Here is a 25,316-nt window from a genome sequence, read left to right as displayed (position 1 = left end):
GTTGTTGCCTAATTTGAACTGAACCAACATAAAGTCCCACAGTAGTAAGATTAGCTTTTCTTTTCAAGAGACAGCTGCTCTTACAAAAGATAACACTGGAATAAAAGTCAAAGATGTTGCTTGATATTGAAATTAAAACCTGCTTAAAGACGTTTAACATCAATAGAAACAAAACTATGTTGTATTTCTGTGGACGGAAACATTTGTGTTTTTCGACATAGGTAGGAGGATCTTTCCATAAACGGATGTTCACAATGAATTTTTAAGAATTAAAACATATTTTAAACATCATTTATCCTTGATTTCTGTATTCTAGGCATCATGGTGAAACCAGGAAACTACCAACTACTCTCATGGATAAAATAAGGTACTCTATGAATGCTGGTCCCAGATGTCTGGAGCCGGTGAACCTGACTGATGTTATCCAGCTTGCATGTTTGGGCGAAATGCTGTCAGGGGGTCAAAATGTCTTCCAAGCAATAAACCAGAACACCAGTTATTTTAAAAAATCTTTACCAGAATTGCAACCATTTTTTTTTTTTTTTTTTTTTTTTTTTTACTTTTTGTCACCAGAAACATTTGGCTGTAACTTCATACAGAGATTCAAAAGCTTCCAATTCATAGGATACAACATAGAGACATTTATTTCTTGTTTCAATACCCAAACTGTGTTGTTCTCCCTCCCGTCAGCCCCAGAAAGCAGCATTGTTCATTAATAACCAAAAAACAGAAAAAAAACCCCAAAATAAAACAAAAACAAAAAATGTCGGATTAGCTCCCGTGGTGCCTTTTTAGCCCTCTGACCTTCGTTTGTCCTTCTGTCCAGTTGTCCGACCGTCCACCCGAAACGTAAAATAATGCACAGGTGAGTGTGTGTGCGCATATGTGCGAAAATATTATTTGTAACAAAAACAAAAATAATCTAGATTGGTTTGAAACACTGGCCAAACGGGAGTCAGCATCCGGACTGTCTTTAGCAATCTGCCCTCCCAAAATCCGACCAAACTGTAGAAGAAGTTGTTTCCTGTCTTTTCTTCTTCTCCCTCTTTCGTCCCTTCACCTCAGCAAACACACACACACACACTCTCTCTCACACAAACACACACACGCACGCACATAGCCGGGGAGTTTTTTGTTTTGTGTCGTAAATCCTCAAGGTGTTTGAGGGCCGTACTGTAATTCTTGGCTGGGTAGACAGGGGGTTTTTCAAAAGGCGAAGAGAGGGGGGGGAGTCTGCTGTGGAGGCTCCTTCCTCGTCGGCCATTTTGGATTCACACAGAATCAGACACACGGCTCGTGGACGTGCGGCGGGACATTGAATGAAGTTCTTTTGTCGAAACTGAGCCAGAACCAAAATGTGACAGAGTTAATACAAAACAGGGAGAAGAAGAAAAAAAAAGAAAAAAAGTAAAATAGTTACATCATTCCTGTGTTCTTCAACTTTGTACTTGGTCACTTTTTGAATTCCATATATTTATATCCATATATATTTATATATATATTTATATATTCTTTTTACAATTAAAACACCATGGATTTGACAGACTATTTGGTTTCTTTTTGTCTAAGTAGGAGTGTTTCTCTTGTTTTGTAATTAAATGCACGTAAATATTTTTTTTTCTCTTTTTCCATACTGTCAGTCGGTGTAAAGGCGGCCACTCAGGAAGTGTTTATATGTTTGTATCCATACGGTATGCATATCATCAGCGTATGTTCAGTATTTCCATGATGTTACTTTTTTTTTTTTTTCCAACTCGGCATTTCCACAGATGCAGAACGTCAGAGTCTGTCCGACACTGTCAAACCGAAATGTCCTAAATCGTGCCCTTTCATTGGCCGGTTTGGCCCAGGTCTCTGTGTGATAGGCTGGGGCTGAGTAGCTGGGTCTGCGTGGGTCCGTTACAGCTCAGCGCTCCAGCTCCTCCTCCGTTAAGGTTCAGGAAGCAAACAGTTTCTCTGGCCTCCACCAGCGTAGCTGCCGAGCCGCCCCCGCCGCCGCCGCCACTGCTGATCACACCCTCTTCCTGCTTCCTGTGAGCCAACGCCAATGCCCTCAGCTGCTCCTGCGCCTCCTCCAGCAGCAACGCCACCTCGTCCCGCTGCTGGCCAACGGTGGACGAGCAGGAAGTAGAAGACAGCGCGGCGTGCGCTGCTTTCTCTCTCCTCTCTTCTTTGCCGGGTGCGGCTCCGCAGGTTGACATCACTGTGGTTGCTGGGGTGACGGTGGTTTGCATACAAGACACCTCGTTGTCATGGTGACACTGGACGGAGGGGATGATGGGGATAGAGCAGGAGCGAAACGGAGGTGGAGGGGAGTGGCTGTGGCGACGGCTGGGCCTCCGCAGGCTGCGGGTGACGGGATTCGGATCGTGGTTCTCAGACAGAGCGCACAGGCCTGAACGCACCTCCACGCGGCCGCTCCAAGGTGATGGTGACGTCGTCTCCATGGAAACAGGAGTTTGCATATGTAGGAAGGCATCTCGTCTGAGGTGGTCGCGTTGGTTCTCTCCCTGCATCTGGCAACTAGAGAAGGTGGAAATGAGGGAAGACAAGAGAGAGATAAAAAAAAGAAATGGAGAAAAGGTTACCGAACTGGAAAAAAAAAACTTTCTCACTTCACCTAGAGTAGAAGTTATTGTGTCTTTGAGTGCGATTTCAACTCGATCGCCTTTTCAAACTCCCACATTGAAACCCTGGCAGAATACACAGAGGGACAGCTCTCCACCCTTTGCCATCTCGCAAGCTAACGGAGGATGCGGAGGGGGAAAATGAGTCTGACATCTTTCTTTCATCTCTGTATTTTCACACACACACACACACACACACACACACACACACACACACACAAAAAGCCTCAAAAAATCTCAACTCCCTTATATAAGTGTAGAGGTAACAGAAAGTTCACTTTTTATATTATTGGTTTAATCACTTTAAATAAGTTCAGAATGAGGAGTCTTCTTTCAAAGGTTAAGACTTCAGATTTCAGTCAAGGATGATTGAGGTAATCAGGCATCATGTGTGCTAATTTCTTTTTTTAAAACACAGAAAGAAATTACGGTTTAAATTAAACACCATTTGCTTTGTTTGAGAATCCCTTTCACTCTTCCTTAGAGATTGTATAACTCTGCCGATTCAAATTAAAACAGGCAGAAGTTTTTAATCTGCCTCACTTTGCCCTCTGTCACACGTCTGATGGCATCTTTCTTCTCAGTTCTCTCACTCCTCTCAAGTTTTTTCTCATTATGTCTTTGCAGATTTGACCTATTGTATCACCCTACCTGTCTTGCAGAAGTCTTCGGTATGTTCGTGTTTTCTTTCTGTTGCAAATCAAATCAAGATATCAACCTATTCCTCATTCCTGTGTTGTTCCTGTTCAGTCTGTCTGCACTTATTAGTCTCGGTTTGTTTGTTACCGTCCTTGTGCACAACCTAACCGAATTAAACTGCACATTTTCTATCTGCTGCCTGTTCATGATTGATGACTATATGCATATGTTCACAAGACACATGGCGACGGAGAGAAATCAAGAAACTAGAGAACAAGTTTAACCTGCATGTGCAACTACATGCAGCTGGTTAGTAATCAGAGATCTTGTAGAAGCGAAAAACTTGATAACGTGTGGAATTGTACCAGAAGAGATAGAACTGGTTACAATCTCTGGAAAAGTAAGTACTCTTGTTGCCAGGTCGCTTTGACCTATGCCGATCATTGACACACCCAAAAATGTCAGGCCACCAGACAAACAGGAGACATCTGGGAATAGTCTTTGCACACAGTGTGCATAGACGAAATTAAGAAATGTCCTACTCTCATTGGTCAAAATCCAAGTGATCATTGACTCACAAAAGTGCCAAAAGTCACGTCCGCTTTGGTATAAATAGGGGTTGGGTGTGAGTTGAAAGGGGCTGCATTGGTAATTTTCTGAATTTTGTATGTTCATGTATAATGAAATAAACTCCTGTTGGTTGTCTGCACATCTCTCTGGTCTCAGTGTTTGGTGTGAACATCTTAATATAGCCTGATTTGAAACTCCTATATAATCTCTCCTATTCCCGATCAATGTATTTGAACTTTAACCTTCAGCTGTGGAAACTGACATGTTTAGATTTTTGAGAAACTGCTATTCTTTATTTTAATGTCAGTTTCAATTATTTTGGATGGAGGGATGCACTGCTGTGAGTAATGATGTTCTCCTGCATCCTGCTGCACTGCTGCCACAGCAGTGCTTTTCCTGAAGTTTTTGTTATGAGTATACATTGCTATAAAAAAAAAAAGTCAAACCTTGTTACATGTTCATATGTATGGCCAAGAAATTTTGTTTCTCTAGCAGAAATTTAGCTGATGAAATCAGGTTTCTCCAATCCTTTACCCCAATTATTAAACTATGCTTTTAAGGATACACATTTAAAGGATAACGCTGGAGATTTTCTGCATTTTCCTGATTGTTAATAATTCCGATGTGCAGAGCCAAACCAACAATGAATCTACTTACAAGTATTGTGTGTGTATCCAAAGTCTGATATATCTTATTCCTCTGTGCTGTAGACCTCCGTTGTTGCCTAAAAACTATTAAAAACACATCAGTGAGCCACATCACTGCACTGGCCGACATGCTCCTTCGCCTTGAAGAGTTTGGGCACATTAGTTTGTTTAGAAATGGCTCCAACGGCTAATAACAGAGATCACATTTTCAGTCTCAGGAGAGTAGTTCTGTGTAAGACAGACACCACTAAGCATGTGTTGTTACGTTTGCAGTGCTTCACTAGCTTGTTGTGCTACATGTCCTAACAGGCCAGAACTACTCTGAAAACTGGAAACGTGATCGTTGTTATTAGTTTCTAAACAAACTAATGTGCCCAAACTCTTAGTGATTAGGGAACATGTCACCCAGTGCAGCGGTGTGGCTCATTGATGTGCTTTTAATAGTTTTTGGACAACAATGGTGGTCTACAGCACAGAGGAATAAGAGATTTGTTGACAATAAGAAAAATATAGAAAATCACCTTATCCTTTAAAAAGTTTGGTTGATGAAAAAAGCAGATCTGTGTAACCTGGTTACATATTAAGTGCATATAAACACACTGAATGCCTCTTTAACAACTATTCTTGTCTCCTGAGTGTCACGACCGCTGTCCAGGGTGCTGATTCTGGAGTCGTCAGGTCTGTTCCCTTACAGCTCCAAAAAACAGATGTTTTGAAGTCTGAAAATAAAGCTGGTGGTTTGTTCTCACTAAAGCAGCATTACACCAAGCCTCTGGTCCCGACCTAACTTCCTTGAGTCCAGATATAATCTCTTTCTTCCTCTTTATATGACTGACCATGCCCTTCAGTGTTATCAGAGTCTAAATCCAGCTGCATTCTGGAGCGGCGCCTCATTATCTGCGTGTAACAATGCATAATCCTCTGCAAAGGCTGGCTTTTTCTGCCATGTCAAAACACAACCTGTCATCTCTCTTACTTGTAATACCCTCATCACACACACTTATGCTTTCCATCAAGGCGTACAAAAATAGTGGTGGGTGGAGAAGGTGCTTTTTCAGACTCTAAGGAAATCACATCCTCACTTTATCGCCGCAGTATTTTTCCGAGACATGAAAACCTCGCTGAAAACCACAGTGGAGATTTAGCGGGGCCCACAGAGAGGATCCCGCAAGCGATAAGAGAGGATGATGCGAGGGTGCTAATTCCCGAGATAACATTCACAGACAAATCTCTCTTTTGATGTGTTGAAACACAATCAGATTGCAAAAATCTATGAAGCAGAGTTCAAATATAGACCCTGAAGCGACGAGGGAGCAGCTAGAGGGGTATTACAGAGAGATTGTGTGCAACTGAGGTGAGATAAGTGACCAAGCTTTTATCTGTTACGGGAGCTCATTACATGTACAAGTGTTAACAGTAATTTTCATTAATCCATCCCCCTACAGATAATTTCCTAGTATATCTTGTCTGTTTGCCGCTAAATTCTAAGTAAAATCCCTATGTAACGTGACGCAGTGACTTGCAACATTAAGAAATGTTCTAAGAAGCAACACACATGCATTTATGCATACATGTAGGTGTGTGCGCCTACACACAGACATGCTGAAAATCTGTCTGTCTGTGTGAAAGCTAAGTATACACAAATATATATATTCATATATCTATCTATATATATAATGTGGTGCAAAACAAACTCAGAGAGGAAGAAGAAAAAATACTGCAAACAGTGGGAAAAATACAAAAATGCATACAGTCTCTCCGTCAGCCATTTTGGAGACAGCTTTATCTTTAAATAGTGGTAACAACACAAGACTTTCTGTCTCCTTGTCAGCCATTTTGATAACGCTAGGCTTCTCAATAGAATGGTCAACCTTTCTTTAAAGCATTTTTTAACTGTCATATGCTATCTCCACACTCCTCTATCACATCCTTTTAGTTCCCTGCTGCTGTTTTTGTTCTTTTCTTTTTTCTTTTTTACTTTATTCTCATACGCTTTTCCGTCTGTGTCGGATGGATTCAAACTGCTTGTCTCTCTATTTCTGTCTCTGTTTCCCTCGGTCTCTTACTGCAGCAGTCGCGGTCAAATGTCTCCATGGCAACCCACACTTCCATACTATGGTGGAGGGATGCTGTCGTCTGTCTGTCCATCTGCTGTTTTGAGAAATTGTACATTAGAGAGTGAACCAGTGTGTAGGTGGGGAGAGTGACTGACTGATGGGGAGTGTGTAGGTCAGTGATGAGTGTGTGGTCTGAATGACTGTGTGTGAGTGATTTTCTAAATGTGGACTGATTGAGTAAGCGAGAGAGCATGACCTCCTGGCTTTTTGCACAACTTTTTCATCTGCACATTTCGATGCAGAAAGCACGGATGGGCACCTTCTGTTAGAAGCGTTACGGCTGCCTTCAGACCGAAATCAGAGATGATGCTTCGGCGGGCTCGGAGACATTTTGCTCGACCAGAGGGCACTCGGACTGAACGAAACCAGCTAAATATTCAGCCATGACGGAGTTGGAGAGAGGAGTGCTGGGAGGAGTTGGTTGTGATGGAGTACAGAAAGCGTAGCTTAGTGTTATCTGAAAGATTTTCAAAGTCATGGCTGAAATATTTAGCTGATTTCGATGTCAACTCAACTCATTAGACACAAAACAAATGAACCAGATAAAGTGAAAGGTAAAGAAATTTCCATAATGTTGTCAGACACTTATAATACCAATCTGAGCCTGTCAGTGGCAAAAACAAGTACTTTTAGTGGATGTATATTGATGAGTGTAATTGCCCCATCGGATTACATTGTAGCCCATTTCACGGCTGTGGGCTGAATTGCTCTCTTTCAATACTGGACCAATTTCAAACTTTGTTGTCCCCATTAGTCACTTAAACAGAAAATGATGGGAAAATAAGGTCCAGGTTGAAAAATACTGAAGCTTCCCTTTAGGACAAACTGAGGAGACCTGAACACACTTAAGCTGACCAAAGGGCAAACGGGCGGCAATCGGGCCAACCAGAAGACACTCGCGCCGACCATAGGGCACTTATACTGACCCAACAATCACTTGAGGATGGACTTTGGGTGACCAGGAGACACTTGGGCTGATCAGAGGACACTCAGGCTGAACAGAGGACACCTGAGCTGGCCACAGGGACACTTAAACGGCACCGGGGGCCGACAAGAAGAGCGCTTGTGCTAAGGACAGGCACACTTAGGCAGCTCAAGTGTCCCTCAGTGGTGACATTAGAGGGAAAATGAAGCATGAAGCATGAAATATCCTGCCTCAATAAAGATTCAAACAAAAGAAAACCTTATTGCTCAGAGCAAAAAAAAAAAAAAAAGGGCAGGGGTGGGCACACTTGTTTCCCCTGCTTGTGCATACCCCTTGAGTCTACATTATGCTATTTGCGTGCGCACTGTGCACACAGTGAGCGAGAGGGAGTGTGTTTTTTGTCCAGCTGCGTCTATCTCCTCTTCCTCTTTCTATTAGTATGCATGTAGGTCATGTGAAGCTTTATCCTGAGCCGGGACCGCTGGGACCTGAACGCCTGAAGTGAGGCTTGCCGGTGCAGGTGGGTAAAGCACTGACTCATGACCCACCAAAAAATGGGTCAAAGCACAGCGCCTGTCTACACTGAATACATTTCTTGCTAATCATTTGCACCGATCATTTGCATTTCCCCTGGCTGCCATCCACGCACACGCAGGTTTGCCTGAGAAGGGTAACCCTACTGTGTTACATTTGAATGTTAGGATTTAATTGTTGGCCTGCATGCTAAGCCCTCACATTAAAAAAAAAAAGAGCTGAGAATCAGAATTTAGCACAGGCATGAAAAGACGTTAGAGAGAGGGAGAGAAGAATCTGGATTGCAGCCTGTATCGTGTCCTTAAAAGCACAAGCACCAGGGAAGCGTTTCCTTTGAACTGGTGCCACTGTACTGCAGACCACAACATAACGTGACCTTGTTTTTATCTTTGCTCAGCACATTGGAAAACAAAGGGATGGGTGGGAGGATAAAAAAAAAGAAATGTAGACTCATTTTTTTTCTCTTGAAAAAAAAAAAAAAAGAAAACAACAACCAGAGAATTTGAAATTCTTTCTGAAATAGCTTTGAAATATCCACTCTTGTAATGAAATCCTACGCTCTCTCTGTCCATGGCAGGCCTATATTTTTCAGATCATTGAAATGACTCAGCACATGGAGGGATACAGAGAATAAAGATGTAAAGCAGAGACAGAAAGAGAGAATGAGGTTGATGATTCAACTATGATTTCATGGATTTAATCTAAAAATGTACCATATAAACCTTTAAAACACTCTCGCTGTAATAAAGCTCCAATTGCACCTAAAACAACTTTTGCCTGTTGACATAGAGAGAGCTTGTGAATAAGTTTTGATGGTCTGCATTACACATTAGACATTGTATCCCAAATAAAGTCACTGATTACCATTGTTTGGATGATAAAAAACTATAAATTGAGTTGTAATATTCTCATTAAATATCCCATTTCATGACAAAAACACACGGTGTATGATTAGCTTTAGGTGTCATGTCACCTCTTGACTTCCTGTCAACAGTTCAATCTCCTCACCCTCTCTGTGCTTCAGCCTCCCTCTCAGATGAGTCGACTTCCTGAAGGTGTTGATAGGCGGGACCCGAATACTTGGATCCTCCGATTGGATTTAACCTTCCTCTGGGTATGGGTGGAGTCCTGCGAGGAGCTGACCAATGGGCTGCCCGGGCTCTCTGATCCGGGCTGTGAGTCAAGGAACCACTTCTGAGAAAAAATTTAAAAAATCATTATTTTTTGATATAGTGTCTGATAGAAGATGCTGTTATATGTTTCTACTGGTATTTTAGCTGGTTTAAGTAGATCAGGTTCACTCGGTTACAAATATTCAAGACCCAAACCATCATTTTTGGGTCTCGGATATTGCGGTGGGTCTGAGAGGACTCACTATCAGCTCTGATTATGTGTACCCTCATCATCATTATCATAGTTGAAAAATGTGTTTTTTGAGGCAAGCCAGAGAGAGTTTATTGACTCTTATTGCCACTCATTTCGACTGCGGCAGCTCATCAGTTAGTGGATTATCATGCTGCTGCCGGTGCTGGTGTTCTCTCTTCATTGGGGTCTATTTGGGTCAACTGCATTTGGGATCGGATTGAATTATCCTCGGACCTATTTGGAGACTGATTGTCCCCCAGCTGTTTTTGGATTGGGTTAAATCTTAATGCATATCAGGTTTGGGTAGTTTTTTTGCATCGGGTCACAGTATTAAATAATCTCTTAAGTGATGTCTACATCAGTACATGACCACTGCAAAAAAAGCCATATTGAACTGAATTGGCTCGGAAAGTAATTTCCAAATGTTCCTCTTGGAACAAATACTCCCTGAAAGTAAGGAACCCAGGAACTTTGCTCATGCAGTAATTCAGGAACTGCACAGCAACTGAACAACCTCTTTGTGCATTTGTTGCTTTGCTTGAGGCACAAACTTTGTTTTGCAACGAGAATACAGTCATAAATGTATTGTGATTGATGTTTGAAAGAAGAAAATTGTTGCTGAGTCCTGCTTAGCTAAAGACAAAAGTTGCACTAGTCAGATATGCTGTTAAAGTCTCTGAGTTTCTAAAAAGGTTCTTGGGTGCCTGGAAAAATTCCTGCAGTAGAAAAAAGCTGCAAGTTCAGAGTGCTGTTAATTGGATCACTGGTTAGTCATGCACCATTGGAGAAAAAAAAGATGCATGACTAACTTACATACAATCTGTCAAAAGACATTATGGAGACAGAAAATGTGTAAGTACAAGTGGCAAAATGTCCTCTTCAGTGAGTTGCTTCTTAAATCTATCATATTTTGATTTTAGGTTTAATTTTTGCCTAAAACGCTACTTGCAGCGCTCTGGCTCTGAGCCCTCATTCATTCATATTTAACTCTGCTGTTTTGAAGGATGGATTTGCTTTTTAAAAAAGGGGCTTCTTAGCTATAACAACTGGAAGCTCTGCACTTAATAGTGTTGGCAAAGGTTTATATAAAGGCTTTTCAATGAGATATTTCTGAAACACGGAATTAGCCTTGGACGGTGGTATCCCAACACACTCTGCTTTCCTGACAATAGTATCCAAGTCCCTGCCTAAGCTGATGTGATTGCAAACAAATAAACCACCGGGGATGTCATTTGTGGTAAGAGCAGACAGACTCCAAGCTAAATAATCTTGTGATTAACCAAGTGCTTCGACGAAAGAAACGATGGTGAAGGAGAAAGAAAAATCTGGCAGGAGTTTAGCTTGAAAGGTTAGAGAAGTGGACTTCTGGGGTTGGATGGTTGTCTGATTTTACTTCTGGAAAGTCAGGGAAAATCCCCTCACAACTACTGCCTGGATCCCCTTGAAAAAGGTGATTAATCCCCAACTGCTCTGGTGGAGTTGCTAAGCATTTAGAAGTAGAAGACGACGGGTGTGCTGAGAGGCTCTCAGATGTGAATACCCGTAACTGAACGCCGATGAAAGACAGCATTATGTGTGCATTTTGTGTGCATGTGAGTGAAAATTAAAAAAAAGGCTGCCTTTCATTTCAAGTCCAGAATCCAAAATGCTTTTTTTTACTCTTCCACACATACATACACACACCTGGGACAGCGGTTAATATATTAGTCACTGAATATATTACTGAGTGAAATCCCTGTAAACTACAAAAACAGAGTACCGAATAGATGTTCTGACGTACTAACCCAATCCGCCGGAGCTCCCTTCTCTTTGGCTCAGCTCTTTGAATGTGTTTGTTCATGTGTGTTGTAACAGAAAATCCAGTCTTGGCAAAGAAGTGAATTCTAACTCTGTCAGAAGTAGGCACTCATGTGTGTGTTGGAGTGTGTTGCTACTGATGAACATGCCAAAGCCCAACGAGCTCTAACACACCACTGAGCAGTGTGAGAAAAAGCTTACTAGGATTTACACATCTGCGTTGGCTCATAAATTCCTGCACATGTGCTTCCCGTTTTATCTCTGTCCCATCTCCTCTGCGTTCATGTCCGTTATAGATATGCTTATTAACATGTTTATAGCTTTAATTATAATTACTATCATTCTTCCGTAAATCAGCAATTAGCTTTGGCTGCACTGTAATGTGGATAATTCAATTTCTCTCTTCACTGCGTCCATGCTCATTATAGGAAGGGACACTGAAGTTGCCTATTGTTGGTATAACTGTAATTATTGCTGTTTTCCGCAGTGAAGTGAGGTGAATGCTGTATCTCAAGTGTAACACTACACCTGTGTATGGAATATTGTGGGCGGCTGCGGCTCATCCATTAATCGCCGGCTCGCTCCTCTTGTCCACACACGTCATGGAGCGAGTCACCGGATCCCAAGTTGCACCCGATTGACAATGCAGCACCTTTCATGTCAACTCTGCCTCCACAGGTGCGTGGATGTGTGTGTGTGTGTGTGTGTGTGAATGGGTGATTGAGAGGCAAATTGTAAGGTGTTTTGTCCGTTTAAGGATAAGGCTGGTGATTTTATCTTATTGTCAACAAATCACATGTGCAGAGCCAAACCAACAATGAACTCGTCTTACTTACAAGTATTGTGTGTTTATCCAAAGCCTGATATATCTTATTCCTCTGCATTGGAGCCACATCGTTGCACCGGGTGACATGTTCCTTCACCACAAAGATCTTTATGGTCACGTTGGTTCGTTTAGAAACGGCTCCAAAGAGTAATAATAGCAAGTTCTCAGACAGAGATTAGCCTACTACATTGTTAATTTCTAAAAGAACAGTTTTTGGAAAACAACGGAGGTCTACGGCACAGAGGAATAAGATATATCAGACTTTTGATACATGTATAATACCTGCAAGTAGATCAATTCATTGTTGGTTTGACTCTGCACATATAGAAAATTGCTGGCCATATCCTTTAATGTACAAATCACTTCACTTTATGGTAGAAAAGTGCAGTCCATTCACTTGTTACCGTGCACTTAAATGCATTTACCTGTGATGTTTTGCTGTGCCTCTGGAGCTGTTGGCTGGTGTGGTGGTGATGTTGCAGTGTGCAAAGCTGGACTCACAAATATTGCCCTGGCGAGACTGGGAGGACCGTTTGCAGTACTGCTGGAACAAAACGAGAAAGGCAAAAAAAAGTTTTATTGCAAATAACATATAAAGAAGCCTTCAGACAATCACCGCCAATGATGTTACAGACATGTGCGAGAATGGGAAGGTGTGTCCAAACTTTTGACTGGTACTGTACTTTCACATCATGCTCATATAAAGTCTTCCCATTGAGAATAAAAGTTTCTCCTCCTTCCCAAGCAAGGGGTAAAGTGAAATTTCTTAGATCTCCTCTGTCTTTCGGTTAACCTCCCTCAGCTCTTTCTCACACATCGAGAGCCTTGGGGTTGGGAGTGGCTGCTGCCTTGATTCTGGGAGCTGATTGTCAGAGTTTAAATAAGGTCAAGTTACATCTATTTCTGCCTTTTTTCCCACCTTCCTCAACATCACTTTTGCCTTTTCTAGGATCGAGGTAAATTCTCCTGTGTGGAGAGCAGAGGGAGGCTGCTGATAGCTCGATAAGATCCGCAGCACAATGGCTTTGCGGTTGTTAACAATGGAGGATGGCAATATCACTCAGGACAGGACCTGCCAATAATCGCTTAATGTGGTGGCTAAGCCAAAAAAATGAGACACCTAAGAAGAAGAAGAAGAAGAAGTCTTTGTCTTTACAAGATTTGACTCGTTAGCAAAGGAAATACAGCAAAGCATCCAGTGTTAATGTTTACATACAGTATAGAGTAACTACAACTCACTTCCAATGAGTAGTTTGACTGCTAATAACTACTCTCAATGATTTTATATCCAGCAAGATGACATTATCCAAGTATAAATTTATCATTGGTGAAATGGTGAGATCCCAGCTGAAACAGTGGCACAGAGAACAACAACATCTTCTGAATTCTGTTGCAGAAATCACAACTTTAGCATCACAGTCAGCTACTCAAAGCCCCTTTGCCCAAAAGCTGAGGAACTTTCTGAGCCCTGTCTCATGCAAAGTCCTTTTGAATGAAGCTCTACACACCTGTGACCAAGGTTTGGATCCAGACTTTGGTTAAGTTTAAGCAACAAAAGCTAGATTGTGGTTTTTGGTTTAAATGTTAATAAAATCACTGTAGACTTTTTGTCTGTATTTACCCAAGACTGTGATCTCTCCTTAACCTTAACCAAATACCGCCGATGCCTAAACATAACCATGAAAAGTTTAATAATGCTCCACTAACTACCAGCAGATCTTGTCCTGCAAGATTGTATATTTGGGCCGAAAACAATTAAAATATGTTGTCAGTGAACATTTCTCTCATATGTTCAGTATCAAAGTTTTAATGATTTGTCACATATGTTAATTAACAACATTTCCTCATTATGTTGACAGAAAATGTCATTCGAGTGGCTTCATGTTGCCAAAGCGTATTCGCTGTTGCAATTTAGTCGCATATAAATGTAATTTCTAAGAGACAGAGTTGCCAGTAGGGTCATTAGAGGGTCCATTACATAATCTTACACCACATTATATAAGGAGTTCCTCTGTTATCTAGCACACTGACTAAATTAATTTTTGACCACTAAGCAATTATGTTTAGTATTAAGCAAATACTCCTCAGACCTAAATCTTTTAAAATCTTTAAAATAAACTGTGGTTACAACTTTTATTGAGAAGTATGCATGCACATAATTTGCATCTGCCTCACAACTATTGTTGCGTATTATTCCTGCTCTCTGTGCTATCTCTCATCTGCATCATACAGAGCAGAAATAGCATGAAAGTATTCATTAAAAAGCCCTTTCAAAGCCTGGATTCATCACAGAGGGGAAGTTGATTAGTAAATCTATGCAATTAAGCTCTCAGTGCGTCTTTGTACTGTGGGATATCAAAAAATATCAGAATTTAAATACTTACAGAGACGGTGAATTAACAGCACCCTGTATTTAAGATTCCCTTTATACAGTATACATGGTTGTCACAGTCCTTTAATAAATTATATCTTTGTTGAGCTTTTAATGTAGATTTTTTTTGTTGAGACTAAAAATAAGTTGATGCCAACTCTATAGTAAAGTTTGACGCTGTAGTTCATGGTGTTCTACATTGAAAAGCGTACTTGCTATTGTAAGTGTAACCTAGCTACTTTAGTCTTTTTTGGCGGCTGGACTGAACAGGTTGCCTCGGAGGTTTCTGACCAGATTTATCACAAGTCCTTTAATGTGTTCAGAAATGCACTCTGCCTTCAATAACAATGTATATCTTCTCTTTATTGCTCTCCATCCTCCTCGAAATCTCTTTCTCATCCGCATCGATCCCTCTTTTGTCCCCTCTCCCTTCCTCCTTCCTTCTTGTAGCCTTCATGACACAATGTCTAAATCAGCACCACTGTGATACTATGTAGGTCCCAGGTTCTCCCTTTTAACTCTCTTCATGTTCACCCCCCCCCCCCCTCGTCTCCGGAGAGACACAATGTACAATGAAACAAAGCAGCTCTTTGATTCTATGCTTCACAATGCGTTCTACAAGGCAGAGTCACTCAGTTGCACAGCAGCAAAGATCTACTGCGAACTCCTCAAAAGAACACGGGACAAAGCAAGAAAGTGTTAAAACCAACTTTAAAAGATTCGAGAAGAATGGCGCCGGTTCGATTTTTTTATCTACCACATAAACCAAATCTGTGGTTTGTGTCTTTCTGATGATGACAGTTTTCTTTCCTCGGCATTATCTCAGCATTGTCTAGACAGTTACTTGTAGACTTTTGTAACATAAGGTAAGATAGACCTATTTTTGTGCAATGTCTTGCTCCCAAAGTACATTTATTCCTTTTTTTCTTTATACAAAGTTTTTAGTTTGATGTCTGACTAACAAGGTTGTCACTGATGCAATCCCTTTTGAGGACCCACGGCAGGACACCAACCTCATTAGTGTCACACATGCTGTCATGGTTATGTGACTATTCAGAAGTTTGGAGGCTAATTTGTACTAATAAAACTATGACTATGACTTTCTTTTGGAACTTAAAATTCATACTGTATATAGATTACCATCTCTACTGAAGCAGAAATGCAGACGGTCAGAAAGCAGGTTTATCAGGAACTAATAAAAATCTTTAAATCTTGATCTTTGACATCTTAGTTTAAACTTTCACATCTGAGTTGCTCATTTTGATAAGAAAGCGTATCTCATGTGCTTACATCACTGCTCACCCTGTTCTTACGTTGGAACCAGAAAAAATTTCACTCGGCATGTGTGCAGCTTCACTGATGTCTCGAGGGAAATGTAACGATACATACAACCTGCAGTCCGCAGCCTTACAAATCTGAGATTTACTAAACTTATTCGGAGAATGAGTCCAGTCATTCCTGAGGGGATTTTCAGAACTATTTGACCGTTCTTTTAAAAAAAATCTCTCTCTTTTGAGATCTAGTATTAATGTAACACAAATCAAATATGTTTAAAGGAGTTATCAGTTAAATCCAACACCACCCTGTTGCATCTCCGTCTGCGGTCTGACTGCTAAAATCCCTCTCATCTCTCCGCTCACCCTCTGATATTCCGACACCACACACGCTGGAGCCGCTAATTGATACAGAAGCTTCCAGTGAACAGTTTCTCGTTTCTCAGCCTGTGATAAAAGAGAAAATATGAATTTCAACAGTGGAACATTTACGCTAGCGACCTAAGAGAGTGGGCTACAATAATTCAAACAGCAGTAGGATCTGTTAACGCTCGGATGTGCTGTTAATTAATTCATGATTAAGAAGAAATGGATGCCGGTATAATCGACACTGCTTGTCATAACAGAGGGAGTGTCCGAGTTCATTGACTTTACGCCGCTTTGCTTTTACAGCTGTAGAAAGACAAAGACTTGTGTTTGACTTATTTATCCGTTGAACACTCACAAAGAGCTCTGAAGTGTCTCCAGTTTGTTAATATTGACACTGTGTGCGGTTCAGCGTCCATTTTCTTTCTGTTTGAAAACAGATTTAAGCTCTAGAAAAGGCTGAATGAGGAAAAAAAAAACTGTGTGCATGTGTCATACAGCAATATTGACTGTTTATAGAGGTCATCAATAAAATTGTAATGTTTTGCTCGCACAGCTGCAGGCAAAGAAACTGATCTTTAGCTCCATAAACGTGCGCAGCTTCAGCCGGCAAAAGTAATCATCGCATTGACAGGCGACCTCCTGCTGAGTCTGGACATTTGTAGTGGAAGGAGAGGATGTAATGGCATGTATTAATGGATATGTTTGTGTGTGTGTGTACTATAATGGATGTTTTAATCTCTGAAATAGGGGCTAGCATACACTGCATGCCTCTGGCACTGAGGGTTTTTTTTAACACTGACGTACTATCTGGAGAGAAGCAGGAGACGGTTTTTATGATTTGTGCAGAGATGCTGGCATTAATATGGCAGCTTTACAGCACTGTAAACACACATACACACTGTAGTTATAGAGGCTGGAGTGAAACAGGTTCAGGATGGTCTTGTTCATGACAGAGACAGAACTGATTTAATTACGTGTTCCTGCAATGACAGACAGACTACGTGGAACACCTGTGGAATACATGAGAGGATAATGAAACCTGATTGATAGAGAAAGACTGTCTCACTAAGAGACAATCTTTAGTTCATTGCTTAATCAAATACATCCAACAAAGGGCCCTGCGGTACTAATTAGAGGTGCTCATTTTGTATAACTGGCCACTGCTGGAAAGTTCTGCTGCCTTTGTATGACCTACCTGAATATGTAAGGTATTTATCTACTAGTGCACATGCTTAAACACGATATTAAAAAGTAAAAATCCAATTTAAAGTTAGATATGGTAACGTGAAATGGTGATTCAGTGACAGAGACGGAGAGAAATTCTACACATTGTGTGTGTTCACGCTCCTAAAATACCAGTGACCCTAGCCTTGTTGCTCTTTGTTCAGAAATGTTGGTAATTGATTGCCTGCAGACAGAAATCAATGCGATTCCGCATGCATGGGCACGAATTAAACAAATAGAATTCATTTGCATGTAAGTTTCCTGAAGGCTCTTGGTGAAATTAAATAAGACACGATTTAAAAACAACATTTATACACTAAAGATCAGCCTTGTTTTTTCTAAACAACAGAGTCTGTAGAGTCAGTAAACAATAATCAGTAATTCATGGGCCAGTGCAAACAGAGCAATTAGTAAAATAAGAGCTAAAGGTCTACTTTTAAATTGTTTTCATATTCCATGTTGTAATATCTGTCTCATCGTATTTTATTCTTTCCTGTTGTTGTGAGGAGAGATACTGTAATTATAATTATGCAACATAACAACAAACTATTAAGTATCATACATATGCAATATTTAGTTAGTATGGTTACTATAGAGTTGGCAAGATATTTGACATTAAAAGCTGTTTCCACATTTATCTACTGAAAGGGGAACGTTTCTTTGTGCTCACCTTTAATCTTAGTTTAACACCTGCACATATGAGCATGATGTCGTGACATCACAGAAAATCTGGAGCCAATCGTGGTCAAGTGTGGAAACTAGATGTCTTCATTGGGAACAGACTTTTCAGAAATGTAAGATACATCTTGTGTCCAGCTGTTAAACCTTTGAAAAGAAAAATACTTGCATGCTTATAGATTCAGGATTTGTAAATAAGCGAAGAAGAGTAGGAGTCATTTTAAGAATATTTAATTAGATAATTGAACTTTTTTTTTTGTGGAAAACAGACCCATATTTGCTGAAGAAAGAACAGGTTGCAAAGAGGGCTGCCTCTCTTTTTATCTGGCTAAATATACCAACAACAACAACAACTTAAAGATAACTTGAAAAGTGTTCTTTCTCAATAAAAAGCAGTGGGATTTACTGAAGTGGAAAGCTGTAAAAGTAGACCTGTAGAAGTAGAGATATGAGTCTAATCAGCCAAACACCAAACACCTGTGCAGGTTTCCACCGCCTGTAAACTCAAAACAGTCTGGCTGAGAGAGGAGAACGCTGTCTAACCTTACTAAAGCAATTAAAGTAAGTCCAAACTTTTAATCAATCAGAATTTTTCACTGTGGTTTGCAGCACAAGGGACTGGATATGATGTTTTATACAGTACACTGTATGTGTTTACATAATGTTTAAATAAAGAGATATGTGCGATGTGCATGTGTAGAAAGATTTAAGCTTTGCAAATGATGTGAATGAAATCCATTAAGGTTCATAACTTAAAAAAGTAGAACTTCTGTCGATTAGATTTTAGGTTCTGATTTTAAAGGAGGCATGGCTGAATATTTTGATATTCATGGTTTAAATATTTAACTAGCTGACCAAATTCACATCCATTATAAAGCCAAAAAAACTCATAAAAAAAGCACAAAACCTAAAGTTCTCAGAAAGTATGAAAAAGATATCACGAAGTGGAGCTGAACTAATAAAGTGCAGTGACCTATTTAAAGTTTGAACGAAGGTCTCGAGCTGAAAGAAGATGTGGGAAGAGTTCAAAAAAGCAGTGACTTTGAACATTCCTCCCATTGACTTCTATTATGAGAAAAGCAGAAAGAAGTGTTATGGATTATGAAAAGAATAAAAGATATTAAAGTGAAGGTAATAGCAATAATGCCCTACAAGAGCTAAACACTGTCAAATTGAAGTTGATTTTCTAGTTGAAAGAATGCACTCATAGTAGTTCAATGTTAATAAATAAAGGCGGAGTAATAAAGAGCAAGAACAACATCGGTGTGATTAGTCTCAGCGCACCAAATAGACCTGCTACTTATCAGTAACTGATCTGTTTTATTATGGTGTTTCAATTTTCAGGTTGATAGATATGTACATGAATACATTTGCATGTACAATGTGAGCACAAATTGCCTTTTAGTTTATTGGCTTGTATCTGCAAATTAAAGAAGAAGTGAGACCTCTTGTTTATTCTTAGCAACTGTGACATTTAGGTTGAAATTGAAATGAAACATGATGCATTTCTAATGGTTACAATACCCAATTTATTTGCCTGAAATATAAACATTCCTCTTCTGTAGCAAAATAATGTAGTTTTTCTGTCCTGAGATACTCAGACATTGAGAGCAGCATAATATTAAATCTTTAATAAGTGCATCACTTTGATTGTAGCATTTCTAATTTCATGGCATCTAAGATCTGAACTGAAGAGGAAGGTTGGATTGCTGCCATTCCCTTGATCTCCATGTAGGTTTGGGGAACCAGTTTGTTTGTCCTTGGCAGACTGCTCAGCCTTGGTTAGCTCTATTTCCAAGCTATATCTTAGATATCTGAACCCTTTGTGAACTGAAACTCAAGTGGAGATCCACAGGCGGGAATGTTCTTATGTTTTAAAGTCTGAGCTCAAGATTATAGTCGACAAGACCAGTGCAGTCCTGCTACACTCAGTCACTTGTACTTATGTGACCTGTTGTTTCAAGTTAAGCACTGAATCATATTAAACAGAGGCTGGAACACCACACTGGACAAGTCCTCATACTTAGCTCCCTTGTCAATGCCTTCTGAAACAACCCAGACCATTACAACCGTTAGCTTAGCTTAGCACAAAAACCAGAAAGAGGGGGAAACAGTTAGCTTGGCTCTGTCCAAAGGTAACAAAATCCGTCCACCTGCATCTCTAAAGCTCACTAATTAACATGTTATAGTATCTCGTTTGTTTAATCTGTATGAAAAGTCTTTGGTTGCCTGGCAAACTCACGTTAATAACAAGACTTCAGCATGTTACTGCTAAGAAATAGTTAGGCACATTAACACCAGTAAAACCACAACTTCTTGTTTTTACACTTTTTTGTACGGATGAAACAATCGAGATATAATGTGTTAACTAGTGAGTCTTGATTGCTGGAGTGTGGATTTTGTTATTCTGTTTCCCCCTGTTACTGATCTGTATGCTAAGCTAAGCTAACTGGCTGCTTACTGTAGCTTCATATTTATCAGACAAATATGAAAGCTGTATTGATCTTGTTATTTAACTCTCAGCAAGAAGAATATTTCCCAAAATGTCAAACTATTGCTTGAGGGTCTGGTTAAGTTTAAGCATAAAAACTACTTGGTTAAGGTCTGGGAAACATTGCTTTCATGGTTATAATAAACCAGTGTTGAGTGTTGGTAGGAGATGGGATGCAATCTATGGTCCCTTGTGTCGAAGTCAGACACTTTTGTATGCCCAACTATCCACCTTGACCTCCTCCTCTGACTTTTTGCCACATTTTAAGAATTTTACACAACTTCCCATGTTGGCATTGATGATAAACATATTGTATATATGTTTATAAATATGCTTTATATGTTTAAAGCTGTTTCAACAAAAGACTAATGCTGATGCCAATGACATTTTCTAGTTTTATTTCTGATGGTGCCCATTGCGGACACTTGATGCAAATCAGGCCAAGGACTGACTATCTGCTGTATCATAAACTGTAAGAATGAATTGTAATTATCTCTATGCAAACTGGGTCTTATACACAGGTTATACATTTCTATGCTTCTCCCACACAATGATTTATCCATCTTGTGCATGTTTATGTTTTTATGATGGATCGAGAGTCCCTCATGTATGCATGTACTCGGCTTCATTGTAAATTTAAATCATGGTTACATTGCCCTTGGGGGAAACATAGAATTTATCCAATAATGCTCTGTGTCAAACCTGTGTAGATTAGATAGGTTACTTATATGATGAACTTATAAAAAAAGGTTAAAGCTAAATTATGCATAATGGTACACAAACACACACACACATACACTCTCCCAAGGCAATTGAAGATGGTGGATTTGACTGACATTCAAATTAAGGTAACTGCACAACTGGGAGAGATGTGATGACAAAGAGCAGTGAGAAGATGATGAATGACATCGCTAGTCAGCGCCGCGCTCCCAAACCACTGAACAATTGCTCGCTCAAAGACCTGTGAGCCTGATGCAAGTAGCCAGGAGGAGGTGGGAATACAAACTGATTTGTATGCAGCTAAAAACTACAGGGGGTAATGAATTTGATGACAGATACTAATACTCAGAGGTGCTATATGTATACTTTATATGTTTGATCTCTTTAGGTGCACTGCTACCAGACATTACATTTTAGTTGTTTCTTGCCTTTAACAACAATCTAAGCAACAAAAGGTTTTAAATGTGGTTGTTTTTCTTGGTGGTGTTACAACTTTATGCTGGAATGAGAAGTAGAAGCAACTGAAGATGCTTTTGCCAAATATTAAACCCTACTCTTTAGAGTCTTGCTGAAATATTTAACCACAACTAGTTCAAGCTGATGCCATCTAAGATGTGCCATCTTCTAAACGTAAGATCATACAGTTAAAAGAAATGGGAGCAACCTGAGTTACACACATGAATACTGTTTTACAGGTGTATACACACGTATCCACGTCCTTGACTAGGAAGCAGAAGCACAAGACGTAGCAGTAGTCACCTCATGCATTTGCAGGTTGGTGTTGAGACTTCTCGTCTTGGAGTCCAGGGAGTTATGGGAATTAGTGGTGTAGTTTTTCAGACTGCGACTCTCCTTCAGGTGGGCCTGGAGCTTCTCTCTGCGCCTCCTGCAGGGAAAGAAAAACAGGAGGATGCACAGTAGAGTTTATTTTCGGGGAGCACTTTGACCACTGTCAGAAAAATTAAAGTAAATCCTGTGTCATCTACAGAACAGCAGGTCTGCAGGTTTTCACTTCAGTCAAACTACATGATTTTATTGATTATTAAACCCCCAAGTGTTAACACCAGCTTTGTGTGTTAAGACTTTAAGAAGAAAGTTACAGATAAGACTGAGGTACAAACCATGAAATCAAGCCAAAACCAGGCCAGACAGACTACATGTATTATTAAACTTGCACAGTGGTCAATTAACATGAAAGATTGACTGTAAAAGCCCCAATCAGGCTGTCTAGTCCAGTCAGAAACTTAACTGCTTCTTTCACTGTGATTCAGCTTCAATCAGGAGAGACACGTACATGAAGCAGAAAGAACGAAGTTTATTATACAGACGATATTGATGATTAAGTCTTGTCTAGACTCTACAGGGAGATTTTGTAATCGAGGGACATCAGTCCTGAGCAGCAGCAAGATAAATCCCCCCGTGGAGTCCAGACACTGGCGGTGGTATTGGCGGCTGATGACTTCTGCTGAGACTGATAAGGCAGATGAGGTTGATGAAGTGATGAACTGATGAATCTGCGGAGACTGGGCGGTGATGGGGAGATGGTGGGGCGCGCTAGAGGCAGCATGAGAGCACTACAGGCAGAGAGGGAGTAAACATATTTAAAAAGACTGCTGCATGATGATAGGCTGACAATGAGGGTGTGTCACCTTGCTATTGGTTAGATGAGACCAGCTGATGAGAACAGCTGATGTCTTAATTGATGCTACAGGCAATGACAGCAAGGAAATGATGAGTGAGCATGCGTGAGGGATGGGAATGACAGATGGTTTGAGAAATAAAACTGCAGACCTGAGCATGTACAAGTCTTCCTGACTGAACTTTCACTAAAGCTCAGTTTCTTAAATTTACAGTTAGTTCTCGGTAGGACTTCCCTTTTGTAATGTCCTCCTGGACTGCAAACACGGAAGGAAATGGGAGGCAAACACTTCGTCACATTACTTTGCCTTTATTTCTGACACACACCAGTAATAATTTGCATGGTTGCAAGAGGTTCTAGAGGTCATTTCAGACATTCAAACATACGACCAGTACTGCTGCCATGTTTCCCAGTTGGTAGTGTCAATGATTCCAACACTTTTCAGTAAGGCACTTATAAATTGCCATTTACAGTATTTCAAACTCCAAAAGTGTTGAGTCAAGAGAAGCTGGGCTTGTTGTAGATTCTTGATCCTACAGAGGTTAAATATCTAGGACTCCCGACCGAGTCAATCGGAAACTGAAGAAGCCTTTTGAATGAGAGGCGAAATGTTTTCAAGAATCTACAACAAGTCTAGTGGTTCTTGACTTAACACTTTTGGATATACCATGACCTGGAAGACTGAGAATCTTCACAGTATTTCAGACTGGAGTTGCAAAAGGGATCAATCATGGAATACATCTAGGTTTGCTGACAGAATTCCTAAATATATCTACAGCATACAAATAAGTCAAAAGACTTAAAAAAGAATGTATGGGTCTGTATCCTTCTTTATTCTTCTAAATATTCATAATATACTGGATGTGTCATTCTTCTTGAGAGTATATGCTGTACATGATTTTCTCTCAATTTTGGGGGTCATCCACATTTTTTTTTAAAAAGACTCAGTGGTTAAGAGGAATTAAGGAATTAAGTTCTATCAGTGTCATGCTCTTGAGACAGAGGATTAGAAAGAAAGTGAGTTATTGACTAAAGTTTCTCAACTATACCTGGTCCTCTTCTTTTCTGTCTAAACTATAATAAAAAGCATCAGAAGAAACCAGTATACTAGTTTAAATGATGTATCTTGACTGCGTTGAATGATTTCTGTTAAGATCTTTACAGATGTACAGATCTACAGAAAGCTTTGTAAGACACTGAATGGCTCTGGGGTAATTGACTGGCAAACTAATCTTGCGTTGAGCTGACTCATGACAAGAGGTCTAGAGAACACCATGTCAGAGGAAAAGGCATAATTAGATTTTGTGGAGCAGAAGGTAATCTGTAATCTGATCTGTCGCGTTCATCTATAGAAGCTGTTCTGGTTTTTCTGACTAGTGTACATTACATAATCTTAATTATTACAACAGCTGTTACCCAAGCGTATGCAATCACACTGACCTGGATGGAAAATACACCAAATCCCTTTGTCACGACTTCATTCTGTTTTTGCCAGATTAATGCTCATTATCAGATACAGCCGATGAATACCTTACAGTTCCTCTCTCTCGGACACTCCTTCGCCGTATGACAGCGATGTAATGAGGTGTTTACAAGCAGCCTTATGGTAAGCCTCTATCCTCTCCACCTCTGCGGCACTTATCTTAGAAGAAGGCTGCAACATTTGGTACACAACACTATACTCTACTACTGGAAAAGCTTTTACTTCTTATCTTATCTCTCATCTCCTCTAAAGCCTTGGTACAGTCTGGTTGTTTATTCGATGCTTTAGCATGAAAAGGGTATTCTTGCTCTTTATGATGGAAGCACATCGAATTTTTTGTTGAGGGATTTGTCGTTTATCATTTTGCATCAATCACTTTCCTGCAGAAAGTTTAGCTTCTTGCTATAGAAACTATAAGTGTAACTGTTTCAACTTATTGTGTTCATATAATAAACAAGTCAGCACGGATGCCTGACTTCACGTCTTTATCTTCCAGCTCATGTCTCCACGTACTGAAAGAGAAAGATGACTGATTATGAGGTTGCGTGAATCTTTGAACTTGTGAGATAATTACAGTGTTTCAATGCTTTATAATCACCGAGGGTTTAGATCTCACTCTCTGCTTTAATTTAAAGGTGTTTACATCCACATCAGATAATCATCATAGGAGTCATAACCCTTTAGAACACAGCGTACCGACTGTGGGCGTCCAAAAGTAGTTGCACATAAACTTTACAAAATGTAATATTTGATGTGAAACCCTCTGAAGTAAATGATGGACTGAAGTCTCAAATCCACAGACAGCACCACCATCATCACATGCTTGGTGATGCTCAGCCAGACCTGCACTGCAGACGTTGTTACTGGTGAGGGACTGGTCCAGATGAGAATATTTAACTGTTCCACTCTTTGGTTGCTTGCATGTTTACAGATCATTAACCTTCTTTTGTGTCCTTAAATTCAAGGCTATGTATAAAAGAAGATATTGAATGAATGAATGAATTAATTAAATTTTACTAT

At 40.1% G+C, this 25,316-nt stretch overlaps 1 protein-coding gene across 2 annotated transcripts in view; it reads right to left on the bottom strand.

Annotated features, from left to right (window-relative positions):
- Positions 1-530: 530 nt before the first annotated feature.
- LOC137197313 (pro-neuregulin-3, membrane-bound isoform) overlaps positions 531-25,316 on the bottom strand; it is a 380,681-nt gene continuing 355,895 nt past the window's right edge. The window contains exons 6-9 of one of the 2 annotated variants that reach the window (XM_067610645.1): positions 21,934-22,060; positions 12,473-12,591; positions 9,068-9,253; positions 531-2,523 (exon numbers count right to left, since the gene is read on the bottom strand). In XM_067610645.1, the coding sequence (XP_067466746.1) occupies positions 1,830-2,523; positions 9,068-9,253; positions 12,473-12,591; positions 21,934-22,060 (1,126 nt within the window). In that variant the 3' untranslated portion in view covers positions 531-1,829. The remainder of the gene's footprint in view (positions 2,524-9,067; positions 9,254-12,472; positions 12,592-21,933; positions 22,061-25,316) is intronic. The other variant, XM_067610646.1, reaches the window with a different exon arrangement.

The sequence above is a fragment of the Thunnus thynnus genome, chromosome 14, assembly GCF_963924715.1.
Source record: "Thunnus thynnus chromosome 14, fThuThy2.1, whole genome shotgun sequence".
In the NCBI taxonomy this organism is placed as follows: domain Eukaryota; kingdom Metazoa; phylum Chordata; class Actinopteri; order Scombriformes; family Scombridae; genus Thunnus; species Thunnus thynnus.
The sequence above is the reverse complement of the archived record's forward strand: the minus strand, read 5'-3'. Positions and strand labels throughout refer to the sequence as shown.